Below are 27,503 nucleotides of genomic sequence, written 5' to 3' on the forward strand. Positions count from 1 at the left end.
TTTTTTTTTAAAATTTTTATTTTTTTATTTATAATTTTAAAAACACCATAGCAAAAAAAAAAATGAATGATGTAATATGATAAAGCCCCTGTGTCGGGTGCCGGTTTTAGCATTTTTCCCAAATTTTTTTTTTATTTTTAATTATCCCTTTGATAATTATTTTATTTTATTTTTTTTTTTTATTTTTAATTATTTATTTATTTATATATTTTATTTTATTTAGATAGTTTAATACTATTATTTGATTTTTTTTTATTTTTTTTTTAAAATTTTGATTTTTTTTTTTTGTTTTTATTTTTTTATTTTTTTTTTGTTTTTATTCATTAATAAATTATTTAATGATAATTATCTTTTTAATATTTAACGATAAATAATAAAGTTTAACCTTTTTTATACATATTTATATAATAATAAATAATAAAAAAAATAAAAGGTTTTTTTTTACAAAACTAAAGTAAGTGGTTTATTTTATTGTCCATTTATATTTTTTTAATAATTACCGATAACTATCCAAAAAAGGAATGATATATACAAAAAAAAAAAAAATTTAATAAAAACAATTTGCATATTGTGTTTTTATAATAATAACTAAAGTATTTAAAATATTGTTTTAACACTTTTATATTTGTTCATTTGATGATATGTCAATCGTCGCCAACATATGTTATATTGGTATGAAAATACAAATTAATTAAAATTTTTTTTTTTTTTTTTTTTTTTTTTTTTTTTTTTTTTTAAAAATTTTTTTAAAATTTTTTTTAATTTTTTTTTAAAATTTTTTTTTTAAACGCCATCCCAATTTCATAAATACACATTTTAATAATACTATTTTTATAGAAATAATCATTATAAATTTCAATCATATTTATAATTTATTTATACATTTTAAAATTTTTTTTATATCTTTTTAAAAAAAATTATTTAAACACCCAATAATAATAAAAAAAAAAAGTAATTATTATTTCCCATCTCTATTATTTATAAAGACAATATCTATTTTATAAGTTATCATTGTGTTTCTTTACTCTAATTGTGTTATTAAATTTTAAAAAAGAGATTAGTAATATTTAATCAATTATATTTAGATTTAGTAATTATCTATATCTTTAAAGAAAGAAATAGATTTTTTTTTTTTTTTATAAAAATTTATGAAAACCACACTTAAACACATCCAAAACGATTAATTTTTTTTTTTTTCATTTTCCATTTTTTTTTTTTTAATTTTATAAATATTGTTTTTTTTAAAAAATATTGTTTTGTTTTTTTTTTTTTATAAAATTTAATTTAATTAATCATATTAAATTAAATTAAAGGAACAAACCAAAAAAAAAAAAAAAATTAAAGTCAATAATACTACCGCATTATACCAATAAAGTACAGTAACCATAGAATTAATTACATTATACTTTCATAAAACGATTTGTTAAAAAGCTTTGATTTTAATTGGACTCTAAATAAACAAGAAAAGATTTAAAGAAAATTAAAATTTAAGAAAAAAAAAATGATTATTTAGGATTTTTAAAAATATGTTTAAAAAAATTAATTTAATTATTGCTTATTTTTTATTTTATCTACAATTATAAATTTCATTATTCAATATTAATATTTTTTTTTTTTTTTTTTTTAAAAAAAATTATAGATTTATAATTCAATATAATAGATTCACATACAATATAGTTTAAGATTGTTTTTGTAATAGTAATATAAATAATTATAAATTGTAATAGTAGTAATTTTATTATTTTTAATAATAATAATAAAAAGTTTAATAATATCAAAAGAATAGACAATTTGTTTTAATTTATTTTTTATAAAACATATTTTCCTATAATAAAAAAAATAATAAAAATAATAATAAAATATAATTATTACAATATTTTAAAGTAAGTAAAAAAAAAAAAAAACCCTCCGAATTTCGGTGTATTAATTTTTTTTATTTATTTTTTTAAAGCTTAAAATATTATAGTTAATAAATTTATTAGTAATGGAATTAGAAGAATATATTAAATTATTAGGTGGTGATAAAATTATTAATAAAATTTTAATTGCAAATAACGGTATAGCAGCAGTTAAAGCAATTAGATCAGTCAGAAAATGGGCATATTCAAATTTTGGTAATGAAAGGATAATAAAATTTGTGGTTATGGCAACACCAGAGGATATGAAAGCCAATGCGGAATATATTAGAATGGCTGATCAGATACTACAGGTACCAGGTGGCAGTAATAACAATAATTATGCCAACGTAGATATTATCGTAGATTTTGCCGAAAGAGCACAAGTACAAGCAGTTTGGGCCGGTTGGGGTCATGCTTCAGAAAATCCAAGGTTACCTGACCTCCTAAGTAAAACTAAAACTGGTATTGTATTTATTGGTCCACCAGCAAACGCTATGCAAGATTTAGGTGATAAAATTGCAAGTACAATCGTTGCCCAATCTGCACGTGTAGCATGTGTACCATGGAGTGGCAGTGGATTAACAGTAGATTATTCAAAGTCTGGTGAAATTCCACAAGATATTTATAGAAAAGCCTGTGTCACATCGGTCGAAGAATGCAAAGCAGTTGCAGAACGTGTTGGTTTCCCTGCAATGATTAAAGCCTCTGAAGGTGGTGGTGGTAAAGGTATTCGTAAAGTTTTATCGATGGAGGATTTACCAAGCTCATTTAGACAAGTTCAAAGTGAGGTACCGGGTTCTCCAATTTTCTTTATGAAATTAGTACCAAATGCTAGACACTTGGAAGTTCAAATTGTTGCCGATCGTCATGGTGAGGCTATTTCTTTAAATGGTCGTGATTGTTCCGTACAAAGAAGACATCAAAAAATTATTGAAGAAGGTCCTGCTATTGCACCAACTCCTCAAGTTTGGGAAGAAATGGAAAAAGCTGCTGTACGTTTAGTTAAAGAAGTTGGTTATGTTGGTGCTGGTACAGTCGAATATTTATTTGCTGATAATCAATATTTCTTTTTAGAATTAAATCCACGTTTACAAGTTGAACATCCAGTAACTGAAGAAATTACAGGTGTAAATTTACCAGCAACACAATTACAAATTGCAATGGGTATTCCATTACATAGGTAAATATAATTATAATTATAATTTTATAAATTTTATATTAATGTTTAATTTTTTTTTTTTTATAAATAGAATTCCAGATATTAGAAAATTATATAAACAAAATGATTTGTTTGGTGATAATAAAATTGATTTAGAAAATTTTGAAAATAGATTAAAACCAAAAGGACATTGTATTGCAGTTAGAATTACAGGTGAAAATCCAGATGAAGGATTTAAACCAACATCAGGACAAATTCACGAATTAACATTTAGAAGTACACCAAACATTTGGGGTTATTTTAGTGTCGGTGCAAAAGGTGGCATTCATGAATATGCAGACAGTCAATTTGGGCATATTTTTGCAAGTGGTACAACAAGAGAAGAGGCAAGAAAGACAATTATTTTGGGTTTAAAAGAAATTTCAATTAGAGGTGATATTAGAACTCCAGTAGAATATATTATTCATCTCTTAGAAACCGAGGCTTTTAAAAATAATGAAATTCATACTGGTTGGTTAGATGTTTTAATTAGTGAAAAAATTCAAACAAAGAAGCCAAATACTGATGTAGTTGTTTTATGTGGTGCACTTTATAAGGCTTCAACTATTTTCCAAACTAGAGTTCAGGAATTTACTAATCAAGTTACTTTTGGCCAATTACCAAGTCTAGAATTATTACAAAATATTGTACCAGTCGAATTAATTTATAACAATATTAAATATCAATTTGATGTTTCAAGAACTGGCCCAAATAGTTTCTCTGTTCATTTGAAGAATGATCGTTCCGTTATTATCGATTCCACTATCATTTCATTATCTGACAGTGGTTTATTGATTTTATTGGATGGTGTAACCCATGTTTGCTATGGTCGTGAAGATGTCACTGGTTTATCTTTAATTATCGATTCAAAGACTTGTGTTTTTAGTGAAGAGTATGATCCATCTATTCTTCGTACCTCATCACCAGGCAAATTGGTACGTTATTTAGTCGATGACGGTTCATTGGTTACAAAAGGTACTCCATTTGCAGAAATTGAAGTTATGAAAATGTACATGCCACTTTTAGTACCAGAAAAAGGTACAATTAGATTTGTTTTATCTGAGGGTTCAGTTATGCCTCCAGGTGCAATCATTGCAAATCTTGATCTTCAAGATACAACATCAATTCAAAAATCAACAATTTATCAAGGTTCATTAACCAAAATGTCACCACCAACTTTGATTGGTGAAAAACCACATCAAGTTTTAGCATCCACTTTATCAAACTTTAAAAATGTATTTTGCGGTTATGAATCCAATAATTTGGTTCAATTAGTCGATGATACATTTAAACAATTAATCAATCCAGAATTACCAATTTATGAATTTAAAGAAGCACTTTCAAATATTCAATCAAGAATTCCTCAACCACTTGTCGCTTTAATTAATCAAGAATTAGACCAACCAGTTGAAACTTTTAATTCAAAACATTTACAATTATCAATCTCATTGTTTTTAAATAAATTGTTGTTAGAAAATGAACAATCATCCATTGCCACTTCAAACAATGTTAAACCAATTAAAGATTTAACAGATAAATATTTTGACGGTGTCAAATATGCATCAATAAATATCATCAAATCATTTTTAGAAGAGTTTATTCAAGTTGAGATCAGTTTACAAAATAAAAACATTCAAACTGTTTTGAAATCAGTTAGATCATCATACAAAGATAATGTTTCAAAAGTAGTTGATATTGCCCAATCATTACATCCACAATCTAAAAAATATAAATTAATTTTAATAATTTTAGATAAAATTCTATCAGAAGGCTTGGTTGGTGAATTTATCGATCAATTAAAGAAATTATCGGTATTGGGTGGTCAATCAATGGAAATCTCATTAAAATCTAAACATATTATGGTTCGTGCTCAATTACCATCAAATAAACAAAGATCAAATGATTTGAAAGAATCTTTAGTTTCAATTTTAAATAGTACCACAGACTCACTTAACGAAGATCCAAACGAAGATCGTGATAAGAAAATTTCAATTTTATCAAAACAAACCAACGAAATTAGCGATATTTTAATTCCATTTTTCAATAATCAACCAGATGATATTCGTCGTTTAGCAATGGAGGTTTATGTTCGTCATAGTTATCGTTCCTATTATGTTGAAGATACCAAAGTTACACTTTCAAATGAAAACGAATTATTCTCATTCATAGAATGGCACTTTTATATTAGCCTTCCATCTTCATCCTCCAGTCCAACCTATGGCTCACCATTAGTCCGTTCAAGTGGTGGTGGTTTCCCATCTCCAAGACCATCAGCAATTTTTAATGGTTTATCAATGTTAAGAACTGACTCTACAGATAGTTTAACTGCTATGGAGGATGTTTCAAAACGTCGTTATGGTATGATGGTTTATTTTGAAGATGAAAAGAAATTTGAAGAAAAATTACCATTTATTTTAAAGAGATATAATGAAGAAAATAAATCTAAACAATTAAACCTTGGTCAACAACAACAAGAAGAATCAACTGATATCCTTAGCGTAATTTTATCATGTTATCCAGATTCAATCTCACAAGAAAATCAAGCAATCAATTCATTCACAATGATTTTAAAAAATTATATTAAAGATTTATCAAATGCTCGTATTCGTAGAATTACATTTATTTGTTCAAGTGAAGGCAAACCATTAAAATACTTTACATTCAGAGAAAGACATCTTTATAACGAAGATCCAATCTTTAGACATATAGAGCCAGCCATGGCTTATCATTTAGAAGTTAGAAAATTAAGTAATTTCGATATCACTCACGTACCAACTCAAAGTCAAAGAATTCATCTCTATTATGCTCAAGAAAAAGGTAAAAGAGAAACTGACCCAGATGCCGATCGTTGTTTCTTTGTACGTTCAGTCATTCGTTATAGTGATCTCTATGGCCATTCAAATGAAATTAAAGTCGATATTTTATTATCTCAAATCGAAACTTTACTTTCCGAATCCATAGAAGCATTAGAAATGGCAGTTTCAAATAAAAAATATGAAAAAGCTCAAAATCATAGAATCTTTTTAAATATTATGCCAGAGGTTATGTTTGATGAAAAAATGATTGGTTATGTTGTTCAAGAGATTGGTGATCGTTTAGGTAAAAAATTATGGAAACTTAGAGTTGGTGGTGTTGAAGTTAGAGGCCGTATTAGAAAGGAAAATAATTTAATTCCAGTTCGTTTCTTTATTCAAAATCCAACAGGTTATGCTTTTCAAGTTCAATGTTACTATGAACAACAAAATTCAATTGGTCAAACTGTTTTCGCTGTTGTACCAGGTAGTGCAAGAGGTATTTGGGAAGGTTTACCAATCGATACACCATATCCAATTATGGATGCTGTTCAAAGAAATCGTTTCAAAGCTCAACGTCTTGATACAACTTATGTTTACGATTATCCAGATCTCTTTAGAGAAGCTTTACAAAATATTTGGATGGAATATATGGAAATTAATAAAGAAAACCCAGTTAAAGTTTATCCATCAAGCCGTGGTGTTTTAGAGTGTGTTGAATTAATACTTTCACCAGGAGCATTTACAGACTATCCACCATCAGTTCCAATTGATCAAATTCCAGATAGTGATGAATCAAAACCAAAACTCGAAGAGACATACAGACCAGTTGGTTATAATGATATTGGTATGGTAGCTTGGAGAATGACTTTTTACACACCAGAATATCCTTTAGGTAGACAAGCCATCGTTATTGCAAATGATATCACCCATCAAATTGGTTCATTTGGTCCACAAGAAGATTTATTATTCAAATTGGCATCCGAATTGGCAAGAAAAGAGAAAATCCCAAGAATTTATTTATCCTCAAACTCTGGTGCTCGTATTGGTTTAGCTGATGAAATTAAAAATCGTTTCAAAGTTGCTTGGAATAATGAAAATGATCCAACCAAAGGTATTAAACATTTATATCTTTGTGACTCTGATTATCAACAATATTCAAACTCTGTTAAAGCCTATCAAGATCCAAATGACTCTGAAAAATGGATTATTACCGATATTATTGGTCAAAAGAATGGTATTGGTGTCGAAAATTTAAGTTGGTCTGGTTTAATTGCTGGTGAAACATCACAAGCCTACAATGAAATCTTTACTATTACTTTGGTATCAGGTCGTTCTGTTGGTATTGGTGCCTATCTTGTAAGATTAGGTCAAAGAACCATTCAAAATGATGCTCCTATTATTTTAACTGGTGCCTCTGCTCTTAATAAAGTTTTAGGTAAAGAAGTTTACGAATCAAATCAACAATTGGGTGGCTCACAAATTATGTATCCAAATGGTGTCTCTCATATCGTAGTAAATGATGAACTTCGTGGTATTACAAATATTCTTCAATGGTTATCATTTGTTCCAAAGAATGTCGGTGAATTGGTTCCAATTATCTCATCTATAGACCCACCTGAAAGAGATATCGACTTTGATCCATCAAAAGCAATCAATGGTAAATGTGATACCCGTCATTTAATCTCTGGCTTCTACTCTGAGTTGGACTCTACACAATGGATCTCTGGTATGTTTGACAAAGATAGCTTTATGGAGACTCTTGGTGGTTGGGCCAATACTGTCATCACTGGTCGTGCTAGATTAGGTGGTATCCCTGTTGGTATTATCGCAGTCGAAACCAAATCTGTCGAAAAGATTATTCCTGCTGACCCAGCAAACCCATTATCAACTGAACAAGTTACAACTCAAGCTGGTCAAGTTTGGTATCCAGACAGTTCTTTCAAAACTGCCCAAGCTATCGCAGATTTCAACAATGGTGAACAACTTCCATTAATGATCATTGCAAATTGGAGAGGTTTTAGCGGTGGTATGAGAGATATGTTTGATGAAATCTTAAAATTCGGTTCAATGATTGTTGACAATCTTAGAAACTATCGTCAACCTGTAATGGTTTATATCCCACCATGTGGAGAACTTCGTGGTGGAGCATGGGTAGTCTTGGACAGTACCATTAATTTAGATATGATGGAAATGTATTCAGCCGAAGAAGGTAGAGGTGGTGTTTTAGAACCTAATGGTATCGTAGAAATCAAATATAGAGATCCAGAACTTATTAAAACTATGCATCGTCTCGATTCTAAACTTATCGAATGGGACAAACAAATTCCAATTGGTGTCAGCTTAAATGGTTTAGACCAACAACAAAAATCAATTAAATTACAAATCCAACAAAGAGAAAAGGAACTTTTAGGTCTCTATCAACAAATTGCAATCAAATTTGCTGATTTCCATGATACTCCAGGTAGAATGAAAGCTAAAGGTGTTATTCATCAAGTTGTACCTTGGAAATTTGCTCGTAAATTCTTTTACAATCGTTTAAAGAGAAGATTATTAGAAGAACAACAATTAAACTCTATCTCCAAATCAAATCCAAAATTAAATCGTCAACAAAGATTAAATTTATTAGAAAATTGGTTAAAAGAAATTTATATTCAACAAAAAGATCAACATAATTTATCTGAAAATCAAAAATTAAATCAATTTATTTCTCCACCATCTTTTGATTATAAAAATGATGATAAGGTTATATCATCAATTATCGAATCATCCCTCTCATTATTATCAGATAAAACCAATAATCTTTCTAAAAACCATATTGAAAATCAATTTTTAGAAATTATTCAATCAAATTCAGAAATTTTAATTGATAATTTTAAAAATATAATTCCTTTAATTTCAAATCAACAAAAGAATCATTTAATTAATTTATTATCAAATAATTTAAATAATAATAACTAAATAAATTTATTATTAATAAATAAAATATATTTAATTTATAATAAAATTATAAAAAATATATATAAAAATTTATATATATAAAAAAAAAAAAAAAACTTTTCATAATTCTAATTTTTAGTATAAAAAAAAATTAAGTACATATTTTTATTTATAAATTATTTTAAAAAAAAAAAAAAATACATTTTATCTATATTACAAAATAAATATATACATTATAGAGAATTATTTAAATTTCCTTGTTGTAACATTTGATTTAACTGTTGTTGAATTTGTTGTTGAATTTCAGGTTGTTGTAATTGAGGTAAATTTTCGATTGATGTAGTTTGTTGTTGTTGATTAACTATTGATTGTTGTTGTGGTTGTTGTGGTTGTTGTTGTTGTAGATTTATTTGTTGTAATGGTTGTTGTTGATTAATTTGTTGTAATGATTGATTTATTTGTTGTTGTATTTGTTGTTGTGATTGATGTAATTGATTTGTTTGTTGATTCCAACTTATAAAAGTTGGGGTATAATGTTTTTCGATTTCAATTCTTTGTTTTATAAATTGTTTTTGTTTTTTTGGAAGTGATTTTATAATATCATTATTTGTTTCGTAAATATCTAAATGTTCTCTACATAGTGTTGGTAATTGAATTTTAAGAATTGGATAACGACATTTCTTTCCATTTGGCATTTGATATGTACATTCACTAAAAAGTTTTTGATTTTTATCGAAAAGTATATGGCTAAAACAATAATCTGATAATAGTACTGAATTCATTTTACAAGATTCGAAACTACATAATTTTATTTTTCCTTCAACTTTTTGTAATGGTTGTAATGATTGTATTGATTGTAATGATTGTTCTTGATTATTTAATTGTTGGTGTTGTTGTTGTAAAAAATTTAATTGATTTTGAATAGTTTGTTGTTTTTTAATTAACTCTTCTAAATTATTACTTGGTAAAGATGATTTTGTTGTACTAGTTATATAATGTCTTCTTAAAATTCTTAATCTTTCTTTAAATCTATTATATTGTTTTTTATATAGTAATATTAATTTTGAAATATAAATCTTTTTTCTTTGTATAATTTCCTCATCTGTAACTAGGGATGATGATGCAAAATAAAAATCTGAATCAAATTCATCACATAATTGTGATAATCCACCATCTTCAACTGCTCTAAATAATTCAAAATTATTTTCTTCATCTGAATTTATTAAATCTTCATTATTTTGATTATTATTATTATTATTATTTTGATTATTAATATTTTGTTCAAATGATGAATTTAATAAATTATTATTTTGATTATTACTATTATTTTGTTCAGTATTATTAATATTATTATTTTGATTATTTAATATTAATTGTTTTTCATTATTTTCTTTTTGTAATTGTTTTAATTTTAATTTTAATTGTTCTATTTTTTCTTCTTGATTTTCTTGTATTATTTGTTTTTGTTTTTCTTTTTCTAATCTTTCAGATTCAATTTTATTTTGATTTAATTGATGTTGAATTTCTCTTTCTTTTAATGTTTTTTTATATTCTTGATGAAATTTACCCTTTGATAAACCATGACGATCTAAAATCTTTAATATTTTTGTTTTTGGTGATTCATCGGTATTAAATGCCTCTTCATTTTCTGTCATTTCTTTTATACGTTTCTTTGTGGTTTCTATAATATGTTTATGTGATACACAAAATCTTGGGTCATCCTCTTTAGCTGATACTGGATTTGTACATTGCTTTTGAGATTTTAGTGATATAAATTCACATTGTCTAAAAGGTGCTGTCGGATCTTCTAAAATATGTTTTATACAAAATCTATACCCTTCCATTGGTCTCTTTGAACATATCTTTTTCGATGAACCACATAATCTTTTACCATCTACTAAACTATTATCCTTTATACTATCATTATTATCCACTATAATATCATTATTCATTTTTATTATTTATTTAAATAAAAAAAAATTATTAAAACTAAAAAAAAAAAATAAAAAAATAAAAAAAAAATATATTAAAAAAATAAAAAATAAAAAAAATAAAAAATAAAAAAAATAAAAAAAATAAAAAAATAATTATAACTTTTCTTGTTTTTTTTTTTTTTTCTCCTTATAATTTTATATATTTATTTAAATAATTTTTTAAATAATATTTATTTATTTATATTTTTTAAAATTTACCATTATTTATATAATTTAAAAAAAAAAAAAAATTAAAAATCAAATTTACCCCCAAATAAAAAAACAAAACTATAAAAAAAGGAAATAAAACAAAACTATAAAAATAAAGTTAAATAAAACAATGTTGTAAAAAATTCTTTGTTTCAAATTATTAAATTAAAAATACCAAATTTTTATTCAACTTTTTTAAATATTCAAAAAAAAAAATAGATAAAAATTTTTAATCAATCTTTTATTTAATATAGAATTATAAAAAATTTATAATCTAATTGAAATTAACATTTTAAAATAAATATATATATAATTAAATTTTATTTTTTTTTAAAATGATATTTATCAAAATTAAAAATTGAAAATAAAAAAAATAGGATAAACCAAACTTTTTATTTAAATAAAAAAATAATAAACTATTTGGAAAATTACGAAATTTTTTATTTTCGTTTTTTTGAAGTACGTGACCGACCTGCCTACTTTTTTATTTATTTTTTTTAATTTTTTTTCAACTTTTTTTTTTTTCAACTTTTTTTTTTCGATTCTCTCTTTCTTTAAAAAAAAAAATTTAGTTTATTTTTTTTTTTTTTTTTATCTGTATACTCAGTATCATAAAGGTAAAAATTATATAATTGTAAAAAAAAAAAAAATTATTTGTTTTTTTAAATCGTTATTTATATAAAAATATATTAAAAATAGAATAATAATTGTAAAATATAATATAATAATAGTAATAATAAAATAATTATATTAATAATTCTAGTTGTAATAAAAATAATAAAAAATAAAAAAATAAAAAAAATTTTGGTAAAAAAAAAAAAAGAATAAAAAATAATTTATTGCTAAAAAGAAGAGAATTCTTTTATTCTCAAAAATAATAATTATGATAAAATTAATAAATAATAATAAATAATAAAAAAAATAATAATAATAAATGTAACATAAACAGATTCGTATTTTTTTCTCTATTGAAAAAAAAAAAAAAAAAAAAAAATATAAATTAAAATTTTTTTAATTTTATTTTTTCTATTCAATAATTATTTGTTTAATTGTGTGTTCCCACTAATAATAATAATAATATAATATATTATATAATTTAAATTAAATAAAAATTTAATTTTATTTTTTTTAAATTCAATTATTTCAATTTCACTTAATTATTTTTTTAATAATACTCTTTGTTGTATATAACACTAAAAATATAGAGTTTTAATAACTAATTTTTTTCTTTTTTTGAACAACCAAAAAAACTTTCAGTAATAAAAAATGGTTAACTTTACTATTGATCAAATCCGTTCTATTATGGATCGTCGTGAAAATATCAGAAATATGTCTGTTATTGCTCAGTAAGTATTCACTAAAAAAAAAAAAAAAAAATTATAAAAAAATATACTTATATATATATTTTTTTAAAATAGCGTCGATCACGGTAAAACTACTCTTTCTGATTCATTAATCCAAAGAGCTGGTATTATTGCTGATAAAGTTTCTGGTGATATGAGATACATGTCATGTCGTGCTGATGAACAAGAGCGTGGTATTACCATCAAATCTTCATCTGTATCACTCCATTTCGAAATCGCTAAAGACGACGAATTACCAGCTGGTTGCACATCAAGAGAATTTTTAATTAATCTTATCGATTCACCAGGTCACGTTGATTTTTCATCTGAAGTAACTGCTGCTCTTCGTGTTACTGATGGTGCTTTAGTCGTCGTCGATTGTGTCGAAGGTTGTTGTGTCCAAACCGAAACTGTATTACGTCAAGCTGTTGCTGAACGTATTAAACCAGTTCTTTTCGTCAACAAAGTCGATCGTTTCTTACTCGAACTTCAATTAAACACTGAAGAAGCCTATATCTCTTTCCGTAGAGCTATTGAATCAGTCAATGCCATCGTTGGTAACACTGATGATAAAAAAATCGGTGATGTCACTGTTCAACCAGAAAAAGGTACCGTCGCTTTCGGTTCAGGTCTTCACGGTTGGGGTTTCACTTTAGGTCGTTTCGCTAAACTCTATGCTGCCAAATTTGGTGTACCACAAGAAAAATTAATGACTCGTCTTTGGGGTGACAACTATTTCGATGCTGAAGCCAAAAAATGGACTTCATCCGAAACCTCAGCCTCAGGCAAACAATTACCAAGAGCTTTCTGTCAATTCGTTCTTGAACCAATCTACCAATTAACCAGAGCCGTCATTGATGAAGATAATGCTAAAATCGAAAAGATGGTCAAAACTCTTTCAATCGTTTTAACCCCAGAAGATATGGAACTCAAAGGTAAACAATTAGTTAAAGCCATCATGAGAAAATTCCTTCCAGCCGCCGATGCTATTCTTAATATGATTGTCGTCCATTTACCATCACCACTCGTTGCCCAAAGATACAGAGTTGAAAATCTCTATGAAGGTCCAATGGATGATGAATGTGCTACCGCTATTTCAAACTGTGATCCAAATGGTCCACTTATGATGTACGTATCAAAGATGGTTCCAACCTCAGATAAAGGTCGTTTCTATGCTTTCGGTCGTGTCTTCTCAGGTATCATCCGTACCGGTCAAAAAGTCAGAATCATGGGTGTCAACTACGTCCCAGGTAAAAAAGACGATTTATTCCTTAAATCCATCCAACGTACTGTTCTTATGATGGGTAGAAAAACTGAACAAATTGAAGATTGTCCATGTGGTAACATTGTTGGTTTAGTCGGTGTTGATCAATTCCTTGTCAAGACTGGTACCATTACCACCTCCGAAGTTGCCCACAACATTCGTGTCATGAAATTCTCCGTCTCACCAGTCGTTCGTGTTGCCGTCGAACCAAAGAATCCATCCGATTTACCAAAACTCGTCGAAGGTCTCAAACGTTTAGCCAAATCAGATCCATGTGTCTTATGTTATTCAGAAGAATCAGGTGAACACATCGTTGCTGGTGCTGGTGAACTCCATCTTGAAATTTGTCTTAAAGATTTAGCTGAAGATCACGCTGGTATTGAAATTAAAACCACCGATCCAGTCGTTTCATTCAGAGAATCCGTCTCAGAAGAATCTTCAATCATGTGTTTATCAAAATCACCAAACAAACACAACCGTCTCTTCATGAAAGCTTCACCACTCTCAATGGAATTACAAGATGCCATCGAAAAAGGTTCAGATATCTCATCCAAAGATGATGCCAAATCACGTGCTAACTATTTAGCTGAAAACCACGAATGGGATAAGAATGATGCCATGAACATTTGGTCATTCGGTCCAGAAGCCTCAGGTGCCAATCTCTTAGTCAATGTCACTAAAGGTGTTCAATACCTTAACGAAATTAAAGATTCATTCGTTGGTGCCTTCCAATGGGCCACCAAAGAAGGTGTTGTTTGTGATGAAAACATGAGAGGTATTCGTTTCAATCTTTATGATGTCACCCTCCACACTGATGCCATTCACAGAGGTGGTGGTCAAATCATCCCAACTGCTAGACGTGTATTATATGCTTCAGAATTAACTGCTTCCCCAACCCTCTTAGAACCAGTTTACTTAGCTGAAATTACTGCCCCAGAATCTGCTATCGGTGGTATCTATTCAGTTCTCAATAGAAGAAGAGGTATTGTTATTGGTGAAGAAAGACGTATTGGTACTCCATTATTCACTGTTAAAGCTCATTTACCAGTATTAGAATCATTCGGTTTCACCGCTGATTTACGTTCACACACTGCTGGTCAAGCTTTCCCACAATGTGTCTTTGATCATTGGGCTTCAATTGGTGTTGTTGGTAAAGATAAAAAAGCTACCGATGTTGCTCTCGGTGTTCGTAAGAGAAAGGGTTTAGCTGAAGCCATCCCAGATTTAGATAAATTCCACGAAAAACTTTAAGGTGTCAGTTCTTTCAATCAAATAGATTAATACATATATTTTCAATAAAACTTTAAATTATAAAAAATATAAATTTGTGTGTTTTTGGTTTTTTAAATTTTTAATTATGCTTTTGATTTTATAAAAAAAAATTTTAATTTATAGAAAAAAACAGAAAATTTTTATTATAAAAAAAGAAATCTTTTTTATTTATTTAATTTTTTATTATAAAGATCATATTGGCAATTAATGGCCAGTATTATTGTTTTTTATATAAATATTACATATATGGGATATAATTTAATAAATATGGTAATATAAATCCTGTTTTTCTATTTATATGACCAAAATAAATATACAAAATGTTCAACAATATTGCCCTAAAATTGCTTAGCTAAATTCTATTTTGGAATTAATAAAAAATTGACGAATTGTGGAAATAAAAAAAGTGAGGTATTGTGTCATAAATGGTGTAGTTAATGATTTTAAGTATATTGGTTATTGAAAAGGTCACATTATTTCTTTTTTTATTTTTAATAATAAAAATAAAATTATTAAAAATATTTAAATTAATAATAAATTTGTGTTTTTTTAATTTTTAATTTTTCTTTATTTTGAAATAGGATAATAATATTTGGAATGTATAATGAATTTTTAAGAAATTTATTATTATTTGTGCATAAAAATGTAAAATTATGATAAAATATGAAATCAAAAAAGTAAATATAATTATTTTACATATTTTTTCATAAAATAGCATAAAAATGTTAAAATATGGTAAACTGTGAATCAAAAAAATTAAATATAATTTAACTTATTTTTTTTTTGATAAAAATGATAAATTGTGATAAAATATGAGAGTTATCCAATTCAAAATTTTAAAAATTTATTCTAAAATTTTCTGTGTTTTTATATTTTTTATTTTTATTACTATTTATATATATTTGCACAAATTATAATAAAAATGTTTATTTTTTGTTAAAGCAATCACTACTCGAATATTCTTCACTATCAGGAGAGTCATTACAGGTTGCATTTTGTATTGCATAGACCTAAATTTTATTTAATGAGGTTTTGGTTTTTTCATCAGATGATTGATACAATGATTTTAAACTTTGGCTCCCTCTCATTCAATTCTATTAATTTCATTACAATATATTTAATTTTGTTTTCCTTTTTTATTTTTTCAATAGAAATAAATGTTTGATATGAAAAATTATTTCTACAGAGTTTGTAATGCTGAAATTGAAACTATTATTAATGATGGATGATTGATTGATTGATTGATTGGATGATTGGTTTATTATTTGGGAGAATTGTTTGATAATCTAAAATTTTTTTTTAAATTGTATTTGAAATCTGGATAGGGTTGTATTTGAAATTGTTTAACTTGGATCTTGGGCTGGTAAATAAATTTTTTTTTCACTTAAATAATCAATAACTTTATACAAATTTAGTATCTTTTCAAAAATTTGTTTTAAAAATAATAACAATACTGATATGATATGAAACTAACATTATAGAAATAATTAAAACTGTTTTATTTTAAAAATTTGGTAAAAAAAACTATTTTATTTAGAAATATTATTTTCTAGGTATAAATCAATAAGATGATCGCAACGATCGAATTTTTCTCTATGGTAGTTGAGATTTGGTTTCCTATAGCTTATAATACCATAAGCTGAAGGTAATGATGATGGTTCACCACGAGTTTCATTGAAAATGTTATAAATTGATGCAATTAAAACATAGTTTGTTTATATTTTTCGCACACATCTACAACCGATAGGTCCTCGGTCCACATTAGTGTTTACTTTTCAAGTATTTTCCATTTAATTGACACCAAGCTCTTTCTACTAGAGAACGATATTTTTAAATACTTTGGCTTAACTCACCCTGCATTTTGGATAAATTAGAAATAAAATATTTTCGCAGTATTGCCTAATTTTATGAAATGTTGCAGCAGCAACCAAAAATTCTGCATCCATAGATAAATATAAATTTTTGAGTTTTCCCCACAAAGAAAATAAATCCTCGAAACTTAAGCCAACAATTTTTTTATGCAAGCTTTCACTATAAGTGCAATAGTCATTGATAAAATAAACAATAAAAATAAAAAAATATTAGGTAAATTGCATTTATTTTATTTATTATTTATTATTTGCCAACTATCTATTGGCGCAGAGCCCCCTATATCATTTGCTCCTCTCCTAACAGTAAATCCACCTTTTCTCTGCCTCTTCTTCTTCCTCTACATCTAGTAACACCCCATCTAACAGCCAGTTCTACCTCCTCCATCATCTCCATCTTCATCTGTATCATCACCTTCACTTTCATCATTCCCTTGATTTTGATAATCTTTGTTCTCCATTTGGTTGTTGATATATTACCTAAATGTTTAGTTAGACATGAGACAATAATAATAATAATAAGTGGAATTAAAATATTCAGAGTATATATAAAAATGTTTACCAACATAATTAATACATCCACCTCTTTTTTACAATCCATGAAAACATAAATCTGATGAGTTTGTATCTATATTTGCTATATTTGAAAGAGAATTAAGTAGAGATCTTATAAATAGCTCTTAAAATACACAAGTGAGTCAATTAATTTGATCTATGTCTTTAAAGTGTTTACCAAATTAACATAATTGAATTGGCAGCCTGGTTTGTTCTAAAAAAGTTCGTATATTTTTGTCATATAATAATATTTATAAAATTATAGATTTTAAAATCTAATTGCCTTTTTCAATTACAATAGAAAAATTGGTTTGGTTAGATGTACATCTAGGGGCAATCATGCTGTACCGCCAATATGATTATTTAAAACAGTTTGATTAATTTACATTAACTAGTGGTAATACATCAAAATAGTAAAATTTGTAATTTTACAATAATAAACCTTTATTAAGGTAGATTTCATGTTTGTTTAACTATAATTATAATAAAAAATACTAAAAAAATATTAAAATTTTTAATTTAATTAAAAAAAAAAAAAAAATCAAATTTTGTGAAAAAATAAAAAATTAAAAATTAATAAAAATTAAAAATAAAAAACAAATCAAAATTTTTTTTTTTCACACCAAACTATCTGCCATTTTGCCAAAGAGCTTTAAAAACATGTTATAACATTGCAGATGTGTGTTTGGTTTGGTTCGGTTTATTCGGTAATGTTATAACATCTTTTTAAAGTTCGGTTCAGTTCAGTTCCATAAATTCATCATCCTGGGTTTCTGCAGAATTAAGATTGATAGTTGTTTCTTTTTTTAATACAAAAACTATAAAAAATTTTTTAATAAAAAAATATAATCTATTTTAAAATCAATAAATTATTTTAATTGTTTTTTTTTTTAATAACTTAAAAAAGATTTTAAATAGTAGTATAATATATAAAAAAAAAAAATTTTGAATTGATAATAATAATAAATTTATAAAAAATTTATTATTAAATTTTGAAATAATATTTATTTAATAAATTCTTTTTATGACTAATCTTTTGAATGTTTAGATCTACGGTTCAATTTACTGGAGCTTGAATTGTCTCTATTTGATCTTTTTCTACTTTTACTTTTACTTTCTTTTTTCTTTACTTCTTTCTTTTCTTCTTTCTTTACTTCTACCTCTGAATGTTTTCCCATCATATTCTCGTCTTTTCCTACTTTTACTTCTTCTTTTATTTCTACATTGATAGCTTCTTCTTCTACTTTTAATAGTGGATAAATTTTTTCAAATTTAGATGAAACACATAAAAAATTTGAAAAAATATCATCATCTTTTCTGATATCTATTGGGGGAAGTTTTATTCCTTTGTTCAATAGTTTCATAAGCATGGTTTCTGCAAATGTAAACTCTTTATCTTTACCACATTTATAAAGTCTATCCAAATTGTCTAATCCATATTGAATATCTTCATCACAAAAACCTAATGTTTTTAAAACTTTTGAAACAAAATCTCTGTTTGGATGTGACATTTTAAAATTTTATTATTGTTTTATTATTTAATAATATTATTTTATAATTATTTTATTGTTATACAATTAAAAAAAAAAGTAAATTAAATAAAAATTTTTTTATTTTTTTATTTAAAAATATTTTTAAAATTTATATTTTTATATAAAAATTAATCATTAAAACAAGTGTTACCAATTTTTATAATATATATTTTTATTTCCAGGTATAAAAAAAGAGTTAAAATTATACTTTTTTTTAATTTTTTCTTTGATTTTTATTATTTTATTTTATTTAATTTAAATTTATATTTTTTTTTTTTTTTTTTTAAATTTACATTATTTATTTTTTTCTCATTATTCAGTATAAATAATTTTTTTTTTTTTTATCATCATTTCATTATTTTTATTATAGATCAATAGTATACTTATATTTGAATTCAAATATAATAATTATATATTTGTATTTTATTATATATATTTTAAAAATGGGGAAAAAAAAGAAAAAAAATAACAAATGTAAAGATGTTTTTAAACAAACTATTATTATTACTATTATTATATTTAAATATACTATAATCGAAATTAAAAAAGCAAAAGTAGAAATAGATCTAATATTATACCAACATCATTTTACCAAGGCCAATGTTTAAAATTAATATCCGTCCAAAGAGCTTTTTTGAAGGAGTAAGTGGTTTTAGAAATGTTATAATACAAATTTCACCAATGTTAACTTACACCCTATTTATCTATTAGCTTAATTCCTTTTGATGTAAAATCACAAAAAGAAATTTTATTTGTTCATTTAACTAATATTTTAGGTAAATCCATCCCTAGAGAACAGCAGGAATTTATATAATAAAATTAGGTATGAGGAATTATCAAGCTCTATTATGGATCCAATAGTAGTAAAAAGAATTAATGAAATTGTTGATGGTGTCTTTCAAGATATTTCGCTCAATGAGTATTTTGAACACAAAGAGGAGCAATGGGAGGGGAAGAATTTTAATGAAGATTTCGTTGATGAGTTAGATGTTGTAAACAATATTGTGCATCATACTGGGTCCATTTATTAGAAAATAATAAGGTTAAGCCATCATTGGTAAAGTCAGTTCAATCTAGAATTAACTATATTCCAAAAATTTTAAAATTGGTTGATGAAATGGATAGAGAGGGGCTTCTTTGGTTTAGAAAAGAATTTATTATTGCCACAGAAAAAGCAAATAGATATGAATCAATAGTAAATTCAACCTTAACAAATTATTTGGTTACATTAAAAAGATTCAAACAAACCCAAATATGTAATCTATTTAGAGGTATTTTAAATAATGTATCAGATTGCCAATTATCAAAGTATCAAAAATTAAAATTATTAAAGTTACTTTCTAAAAAGATAATTATCAAAAAAAGAAAAAAATTCATCTAATTAAGCTTTATAAATGAAATCAAAATTCAAGTGGAAAAATCTCCATTCAAATCTTTAAAAGGTCAAGAATTTTATGAATTTATGAATTTATTTAATCAATTCTTATGATCTTTTTTTCAATGATTGATTTTATTTTCCAAAAAATTATTTTTTAATCAAAAATTAACAAAAAGCAATTATTACAGATTACACAAAATCAAAATAATAATAATATTAATAACAATAATAATAATGATCCTTATTTATTTATAAATCAATCAAGTCCGGTTATTGAAAAATCACCGAAGATTAAATCAAATTTTCCCTTGTACACCCTTTACACCTCTAGACTTGTTAAAATAGATCATAAATTTTTATAAATACAAGAGGAAGCAGATTGCATTATCAAGATTAAATAAAAATTTTACAAACTTTATAAAGAAAGCAGAACCAGATAAATATTCAGCTTTATTAAAATTCCAAAGAAATGGTTTAGTATCTGATTTGAGAGAACAAGTTGATATTTGTAAGTTTTTAACCTAATGATTTTTTAATTCTTTGAACAAAATATTTATTTTATTATTTTTTATTTCTATAGATATGGGCGATGCTGATTTTAAAAAGCCATTTAAATGGGCAATAATGGGTATTTCACCTAAATCTACCGAAAACCATTTAGCCAATTGCGGTTTCAACGATATCTCTACTAAAGAGAAGTATTCATCAAAGTTGTGTCATAGATGTGTAAAGAATAGCCACGAAATAGTTCACAGTATTTTAGATGATCCTTTCATTTGTGTAGACAAAATCAAACCAATCAAACCCGGGCAATTTCTTACCAAGTATAAAGGTTCTTATTCAGTCCTCCATTGTAAAGAGCATGGTTAAGTCGACAGAGATGTTAATGGAGCTGAAAACATAAAAATAATAGGTTTATTAGAAAAAAAATTCCCATGCCATAAGTTGTATTGCTTCACTTATGATCATCATAGAGAAATTTATGATAGAAATGATGTATCTAGTGAAAGGGGGGAGAGTAGCAGCAGCAGAGGCAATAGTAGAAGCAGCAGTAGAAGAAGTAAAAGCAGCAGTAGAAGCAGCAGTAGTAGCAGGGACAGTAGCTCTGAAGATAGTGAAGGTGAAGAAATTAATTACCACTTCCAAGATTGACCATTTAATTTCAATTTTTTGCTCTCTTGGTTGTCATCCAATGAAATTTCCATATACGAAAAGAAAATTCAAATATTGAAAATTACGGTTTATATTTAAATAGTAATAAATAGTTAGGAGTTTTATTGGGGGAAAGCTTGAATTCTCATAAAAAATAAAAAAATAAATAAAAAAAAAAGTATAATATGTTTTTATAATGAAAGTATGATTCTAAAAAAAAAAGTTTTTTTAAAAAATCTTTCTTTAACTAACACCAAGAGCAACATCGGTAGCTTTTTTATCTTTACCAACAACACCAATTGAAGCCCAATGATCAAAGACACATTGTGGGAAAGCTTGACCAGCAGTGTGTGAACGTAAATCAGCGGTGAAACCGAATGATTCTAATACTGGTAAATGAGCTTTAACAGTGAATAATGGAGTACCAATACGTCTTTCTTCACCAATAACAATACCTCTTCTTCTGTTAATGTTTGAAAAATTCTGCCAATTAATAATTTTTTTTTTTTTATCTTTTTTATTTTTTTTTTATAATTTTTTTTTAAATTTAAAACAAAAAAAAAAAAAAAATTTTATATATTTATAATTAGATTGTAAAAAAGTTAAACAAGAAGATAAAAAAATAACAATTAATTGTTATTGGTTAATGTATGTCCCACTTGTTTTTCTCTCCAAGCTAAAGTAGATTCTAATACTTTTCAAACTTATAAATATAAATTATCATAAAGACTATCTGTTAATTAATTTAAATAAAATCAACTTTAAATAATAAATAGATAAATATTTAAAAATATTCAATACAATTTTATTTTTTATGTTTTTAAAACATTGGTGTTTAAATAGAAACAATAGTACTTTCATAGGTGATACCACAAAGATTGGAACCTTGGGCAACATAAATATAACCTTTATCACCCCATCTATATAATTTTAAAGAAAAATAATATTAATAATTTTTTTATCTAAATATAGTTTCATTTAAAAAAGATAATATTTACGAGGTTCCCCAACTATTACGAATAATATAGTATGGAATTGGATTTGATGGATCAGTTTTATCAATATCTAAACCAACGACTTGGACACAATGATCAATGTCTATAGATAAATAAAAATAAAGGAAATTAGTTACAAAGTATATTTAGGAATTATATTTTTATAAATTATTACTTTGTTCACAGCCAGTAGTAATAATACCACCAGTATATGATTGCCATGTTGAAGCGTCAACACAAATAGAAACTGGACCATGGTTAGCAATTGTTGTAATTAAAGTATCTTCATCACTATTTTGGGTAACATATTGGAAACCGGTAATGGAAACAGCTCTAGTAGTGTTAAAGCAAGTACCATCTTGAGCAGTGTATGGGTAATCCTTTTCAGTTGAAACACCGCCAGCACTTATGATATAGTTGTATACATTAGCAGGATCACCGCCACCACAACCACCATCCATAGTATCACAATCAACTGATTGTTGTTCAGAAAGTAAGATAGCTTTATGGCCAGCTCTAATATATTCTGATTCAATTTGTTCAGTAGCACTAAAAATGTAGCAACTAATAGAGAAAAAAAAAAAAAAATTTTAAAATTTTAATTTTTAAATTTAAAAATTACTTTAAGAATAATTACCTTCCACATTGTCCTTGATCCTTAACTGGAGTAACAAGACCTTTATTTCTCCAATCAACTTGGTACATTGCTATATAGAAAAAAATTAATATTTATTTTTAAAAAAAATTCAAAATTTTAATTTAAAAAAACTTTACCTTTAAGACCATCATCAGTATTTAAATAACCACCAATTAAATTGGATGATGGATTTTCTGGTTTTTTGATATAGTCACGTTCTTCTTCTGGTTTTCCTTTAAAGTTTTTCATCAAATAAAAGTTTGAAAATTCTTCTTCGGATAGATCAGAGTACTTATTCATACCAAATGAAGCTTTCCCCTTGTGAAGATTATTTAAATTTTCAATTTTTTTAAGATTGGTTTTGAAATTTGAAAATCTTTTTTCAAATTCTTCAGAGGTTTCATAAATTTTACCATTTTGTTTTGTCCAATGATGGAATAAATCTTTTGATGGGCCATCAATTGTACGGTAAGCATTATTAATATTAATATTAACTGATTGGGCTACAAAAACAAAACAAAAAATAATTATTAAACTATATAATAATTTCATTTTTTTTTTATATTTATAAATATTTAAAAGATTTAAAAAAGATAAAAGATAAAAATAATTTGATGAATAAAATAAAATTTAAAAAAAGATTATTTATACTATTTTTTTATGAAAAAAATATATTTAAAAATAAATCTATAATAAATTAATTAATCATTCATTATTGGTTCAAAAAAAAAAACCTCTGAATAACTCACAAATACACTCACACAAATACACACACAAATACACACACTTACACACACTCAAAGTTGCTTTTTATTTGATGATTTTTATAACAATATTTTTCAATTGAAAAATCCTATAACTTTTTTTTTTTTATCTTTGCAAATTAAATCATTTTATAAAACCATTATTATAGTTTTTAATTTTTAGTTTTCTTTTAATAAAAAAAAATATTTTCAAATTTTTAATTTTTATTAAAGCTATAAAACAATGGGTAAGTTGGTGTATAAAAAAAAAAAAAAAAAAAAATTTAGTTTGATATGATTTGGTTTAAAAAAAAATAATTTAAAAAGTTTTAAATATTATTTTAGTTTTTTTAATATTAAAGGTGGGTCTTATTGTTATTGTTGCTATAAAAAAAATTATTAATTTATTTTTGGTGTAAAAGATTAGAATGGGGGTGAGGATTTGAAAATTTAAAAAATATTTTTGTTATCCAATAAATTATAAATATTGTTTAAACAATTTTAAAAATATAAAAAATAAATAAAATAATAACCATAAAAAAAAAAAAGATTTATTTTTAAATCTTTTTTTTATTTTATTTTTTTTTTAAATTTTAATTTTAACCAATTATATACAAACTTTACAAATTTTAAAAAAAAACAATAAATTATAGATTTAAAAAAAAAAAAATAAAAGTTTTTTTAAAAAATAAAAGGTATATTTATAGTTTATTGTTAATAATTCAAATAATCATTAGAAATTATTATTATTTATTTAAAAACAATTTTATATTTTTTTTTAAAATATTAATAGTTATAAAATATTTTATTTTAATTTTTTTTTTTAAATTACAATTTTAAAAAAAAAACTATAAATAATTTTTAATTCAAACAAAAAAAAAAAATATCAAAGTATAAAATCATCACATATATATCATAATATATAAATTAAAAACAATTCCAATCAATTCAATTTTATTAAAACTAATTAAATATTAAATATTAAATATAACTATAAAATGTGGTGGAGAATTCAAAATCTTAAAACTGCCATTGGTAAAAGAAGAGTTAGAAGAGATACACTTTTAGAAGAAGAAATAAACCATGAAAAAATTAGAAACTCAAGAAAAAGAATTAACTTTAATTAAAAGAAATTGTCAAATAAAATAATTTAAAAAAAATAATTTTTATTATATAATTTATAATAAAAAAACAAATGTAAATAAAAATAAAAGTTTTAAAGATAATATATTATTTCTAAGTTTAAAAAAAAAGAAAAATTTTATTTATTTTATAAAAAAAAAAACTATTTTTTTTAAACTATTTTTTTTTTTTTTTTTTTTAATTACAAAAGAAAATTGATTATTCAACATTAATTGGTTTTGAATTTGAATAACTTTCTTTTGGAATTGTTATTTTTAATAAACCATTTGACATTTGGGCTTTGATTAAAGTATTATCTAAATTTTCTGGTAAGATTATAGATTTCTTAAATTCATATATTTCTTCTGTTTTGGTTTCATTTGAAATTGATTTGTTTGAAGCTTCGATATTTAAAATATTATTGGCATAGTCAAGTTTTACATTTTCTTTGGTGATACCTGGTAATTCAACAGTAATGGTAATACCTTTATCATCTTGTTTAGTTTCAGTTATTGGAGTTCTAAAACCTTTATTTTTTGAAAACTCTCTTCCCCATTGCTCCATTATATTTTCAATCTTGTTAAGATATTGAGCATTGTCACCATGGTTATGTTTTTCATAAAAATGTTTAAAACATTCATTAAATCTATCAATTTTTCTTAGGTTTTTATCCACTTTTTTAAGAAAAATTAATATTATTTTAAATTTTTATATTATAAAAAAATATTTTTATACTATACTTACTTGATAAATCAAAATAAAATGGTTTATTACGATCATTTTCTGTAAATGATGCATTGGTAGTATTAACATTAAAATTATTTGTTTTATTTATATCCATATTTTCTGCTGGATAATAACGGCCATAGTATTTTCCATTTCTTCCACAAAATAAGTGTCTAAAAAAGAATCTTGGAGTTTGACTTGCTAAATACATTATTAAAATTATTATTTAAAATTATTTGATTATGTTATTTGTTTTTTTGTTTTTGAATGAAAAAATAAAATAAAAAAAAAAATATTATTTATATTTAAAAAATACCATTTTTAAATTATATATATAATTTGTTAAAGTTGTAATCTTTAGTAGTGGTACTACTTAATTATTACCTATAAAAATTAATATGAAAAAAATGTTAATACAAAATGATTACATGGACTGATTATTTGAAAAAAATTTTATTTTTGGAACAAAAAAATTAAAAAAAAATTAAAAAATAAAAAAAATTTTTTAAAAAAAAAAAATAACACACAATTGTAAAAATTTTTATTAAATTTCTTGAATCATTATAATAATAATTATGTGTATAAAAGTAAATATTTACTTTTTATTGGAATTTGTTATAATAATTATGACCAAAATAATATAAAAAACAATTTTTACAACAAATAAACGCGAAGATAATCTTCGATTACAATCTATGATTTTTTCTTTAAAGGATTTCTTTTTCTTCTTTTTTGCAGTAGCGTTTTCATTTAATTTTTCATATTTAAAATTATTATTATCAACAAAATTTGTTTTTTTTATTACCATTTTTTATCTTTTATTTGTCTTTATTTCATATTTTTTTATTATTTTTTCTATAAATATATTCTATTTAAAAAATTATTAAAAAAAAAGATTTAAAAAAAAGACTTGGGTTCCCTTTTATTAAAATTTTTGAAAATGAAGATCAATAATTAAATTTCTTTTAATATTAAATTAAATTATAAATTTAAAAAAAAAAAAAAAAAAAAAATATAAAAATTTCTAAAAAAAGTAATTATCTTTATCGGATTTCATTTTTTTTTTTTTTTTATTTTTTTTCTTATTTATAAATTTTTTTTATTATGTTTGTTCATTTTTTTTTTATAAAATATAATAAATAAAATAATATTATTAAACAATAATAATTAAAAAGAAATGAATAGCAAACAATATTTAAATTATGCAAATACAAAAGACACAGAATGGAGTGTAGATGAAAATGAAAAATTAAAATTAGCAATTAATTTATATGGAAATTTAAATAAAGAAAGATGCGAACATCTTCATCTCCATGTTCTCCCATATAAAACTTCAAACGAAATTCAAAAGAAATATTATGAACTATTAAAAGAAAGAGAATCAAGAAACAATGTAACTTCACCACAAATGAAACATTCTCATAATAACAATAGCAATAATTTATATTATAAAACCAATACCTCACCCAACATTAAAATCTACAGTTCCATTAATGGAAGAAAGAGATAGAAGTCAATCCCCAATGTAAGTTTTTACACTTTAAATTATAAATTATCTAATTTTCTTTTAATATAACTAATATTAATTTATATATAGGTGCTGGGCAAATAATTAATTAAAAAATAATTAAAAAAAATAAAGGTTAACTAAAAACTATAAAATTTAAATAAAAAAAAAAATAAAAAATATTTAAATTTCTAAAAATATATAAATTCGTATTTATATTATTATTTATTGTATACTATTATATCTATTTCTTAAAAGATGTGTATTATTTCTGTTAATAGTAATATTGTTGTTAATAATAATATTATTATTATTATTATTAGTATTATTATTATTATTATTATTATTATTATTATTATTATTATTATTATTATTATTATTATTATTATTATTTAAAA

At 24.1% G+C, this 27,503-nt stretch overlaps 8 protein-coding genes across 8 annotated transcripts; 4 read left to right on the plus strand and 4 right to left on the minus strand.

Moving 5' to 3' along the window:
* Nucleotides 1-1,981: 1,981 nt before the first annotated feature.
* DICPUDRAFT_50897 (acetyl-CoA carboxylase) lies at nt 1,982-8,928 on the plus strand (the record flags this gene model as incomplete). Its single annotated transcript, XM_003293258.1, has 2 exons — nt 1,982-3,078; nt 3,149-8,928. The coding sequence occupies 2 exons, from the start codon at nt 1,985-1,987 to the stop codon at nt 8,847-8,849; spliced, it is 6,795 nt and encodes a 2,264-aa protein (XP_003293306.1). The 3' UTR covers nt 8,850-8,928.
* Nucleotides 8,929-9,061: 133 nt separating this feature from the next.
* DICPUDRAFT_83872 (uncharacterized protein) lies at nt 9,062-10,780 on the minus strand (the record flags this gene model as incomplete). Its single annotated transcript, XM_003293262.1, has 1 exon — nt 9,062-10,780. One exon carries the CDS (start codon nt 10,778-10,780, stop codon nt 9,062-9,064), a length of 1,719 nt encoding a protein of 572 aa, XP_003293310.1.
* A 1,291-nt stretch (nt 10,781-12,071) lies between these two features.
* On the plus strand, nt 12,072-14,942 carry DICPUDRAFT_58424 (elongation factor 2). The gene is made up of 2 exons (XM_003293259.1): nt 12,072-12,357; nt 12,430-14,942. Exons 1-2 carry the CDS (start codon nt 12,278-12,280, stop codon nt 14,867-14,869), a joined length of 2,520 nt encoding a protein of 839 aa, XP_003293307.1. The 5' UTR covers nt 12,072-12,277; the 3' UTR covers nt 14,870-14,942.
* Nucleotides 14,943-18,051: 3,109 nt separating this feature from the next.
* DICPUDRAFT_83874 (uncharacterized protein) lies at nt 18,052-18,824 on the minus strand (the record flags this gene model as incomplete). Its single annotated transcript, XM_003293263.1, has 2 exons — nt 18,052-18,131; nt 18,380-18,824. 2 exons carry the CDS (start codon nt 18,822-18,824, stop codon nt 18,052-18,054), a joined length of 525 nt encoding a protein of 174 aa, XP_003293311.1.
* A 621-nt stretch (nt 18,825-19,445) lies between these two features.
* Nucleotides 19,446-21,375, plus strand: DICPUDRAFT_83875 (uncharacterized protein; the record flags this gene model as incomplete). The annotated part of the gene is made up of 7 exons (XM_003293260.1): nt 19,446-19,487; nt 19,622-19,837; nt 19,888-20,040; nt 20,412-20,533; nt 20,595-20,731; nt 20,804-21,076; nt 21,137-21,375. The coding sequence occupies 7 exons, from the start codon at nt 19,446-19,448 to the stop codon at nt 21,373-21,375; spliced, it is 1,182 nt and encodes a 393-aa protein (XP_003293308.1).
* An 835-nt stretch (nt 21,376-22,210) lies between these two features.
* Nucleotides 22,211-23,559, minus strand: DICPUDRAFT_41833 (uncharacterized protein; the record flags this gene model as incomplete). The annotated part of the gene is made up of 5 exons (XM_003293264.1): nt 22,211-22,295; nt 22,374-22,473; nt 22,546-22,934; nt 23,008-23,077; nt 23,145-23,559. 5 exons carry the CDS (start codon nt 23,557-23,559, stop codon nt 22,211-22,213), a joined length of 1,059 nt encoding a protein of 352 aa, XP_003293312.1.
* A 1,427-nt stretch (nt 23,560-24,986) lies between these two features.
* DICPUDRAFT_58428 (uncharacterized protein) lies at nt 24,987-25,809 on the minus strand (the record flags this gene model as incomplete). The annotated part of the gene is made up of 2 exons (XM_003293265.1): nt 24,987-25,546; nt 25,608-25,809. 2 exons carry the CDS (start codon nt 25,807-25,809, stop codon nt 25,092-25,094), a joined length of 657 nt encoding a protein of 218 aa, XP_003293313.1. The 3' UTR covers nt 24,987-25,091.
* A 966-nt stretch (nt 25,810-26,775) lies between these two features.
* On the plus strand, nt 26,776-27,126 carry DICPUDRAFT_58429 (uncharacterized protein; the record flags this gene model as incomplete). The annotated part of the gene is made up of 1 exon (XM_003293261.1): nt 26,776-27,126. One exon carries the CDS (start codon nt 26,776-26,778, stop codon nt 27,106-27,108), a length of 333 nt encoding a protein of 110 aa, XP_003293309.1. The 3' UTR covers nt 27,109-27,126.
* Between the last annotated feature and the right edge of the window lie 377 nt (nt 27,127-27,503).

This window comes from Dictyostelium purpureum, assembly GCF_000190715.1.
Source record: "Dictyostelium purpureum unplaced genomic scaffold DICPUscaffold_413, whole genome shotgun sequence".
NCBI lineage: Eukaryota > Evosea > Eumycetozoa > Dictyosteliales > Dictyosteliaceae > Dictyostelium > Dictyostelium purpureum.

Coding starts and splice junctions, on each gene's coding strand:
- DICPUDRAFT_58424 (XM_003293259.1), top strand. CDS start 12,278: ATGGTTAACTTTACTATTGATCAAATCCGTTCTATTATGGATCGTCGT. Junction 12,358..12,429: donor AATATGTCTGTTATTGCTCA/GTAAGTATTCAC, acceptor TTTTTAAAATAG/CGTCGATCACGGTAAAACTA.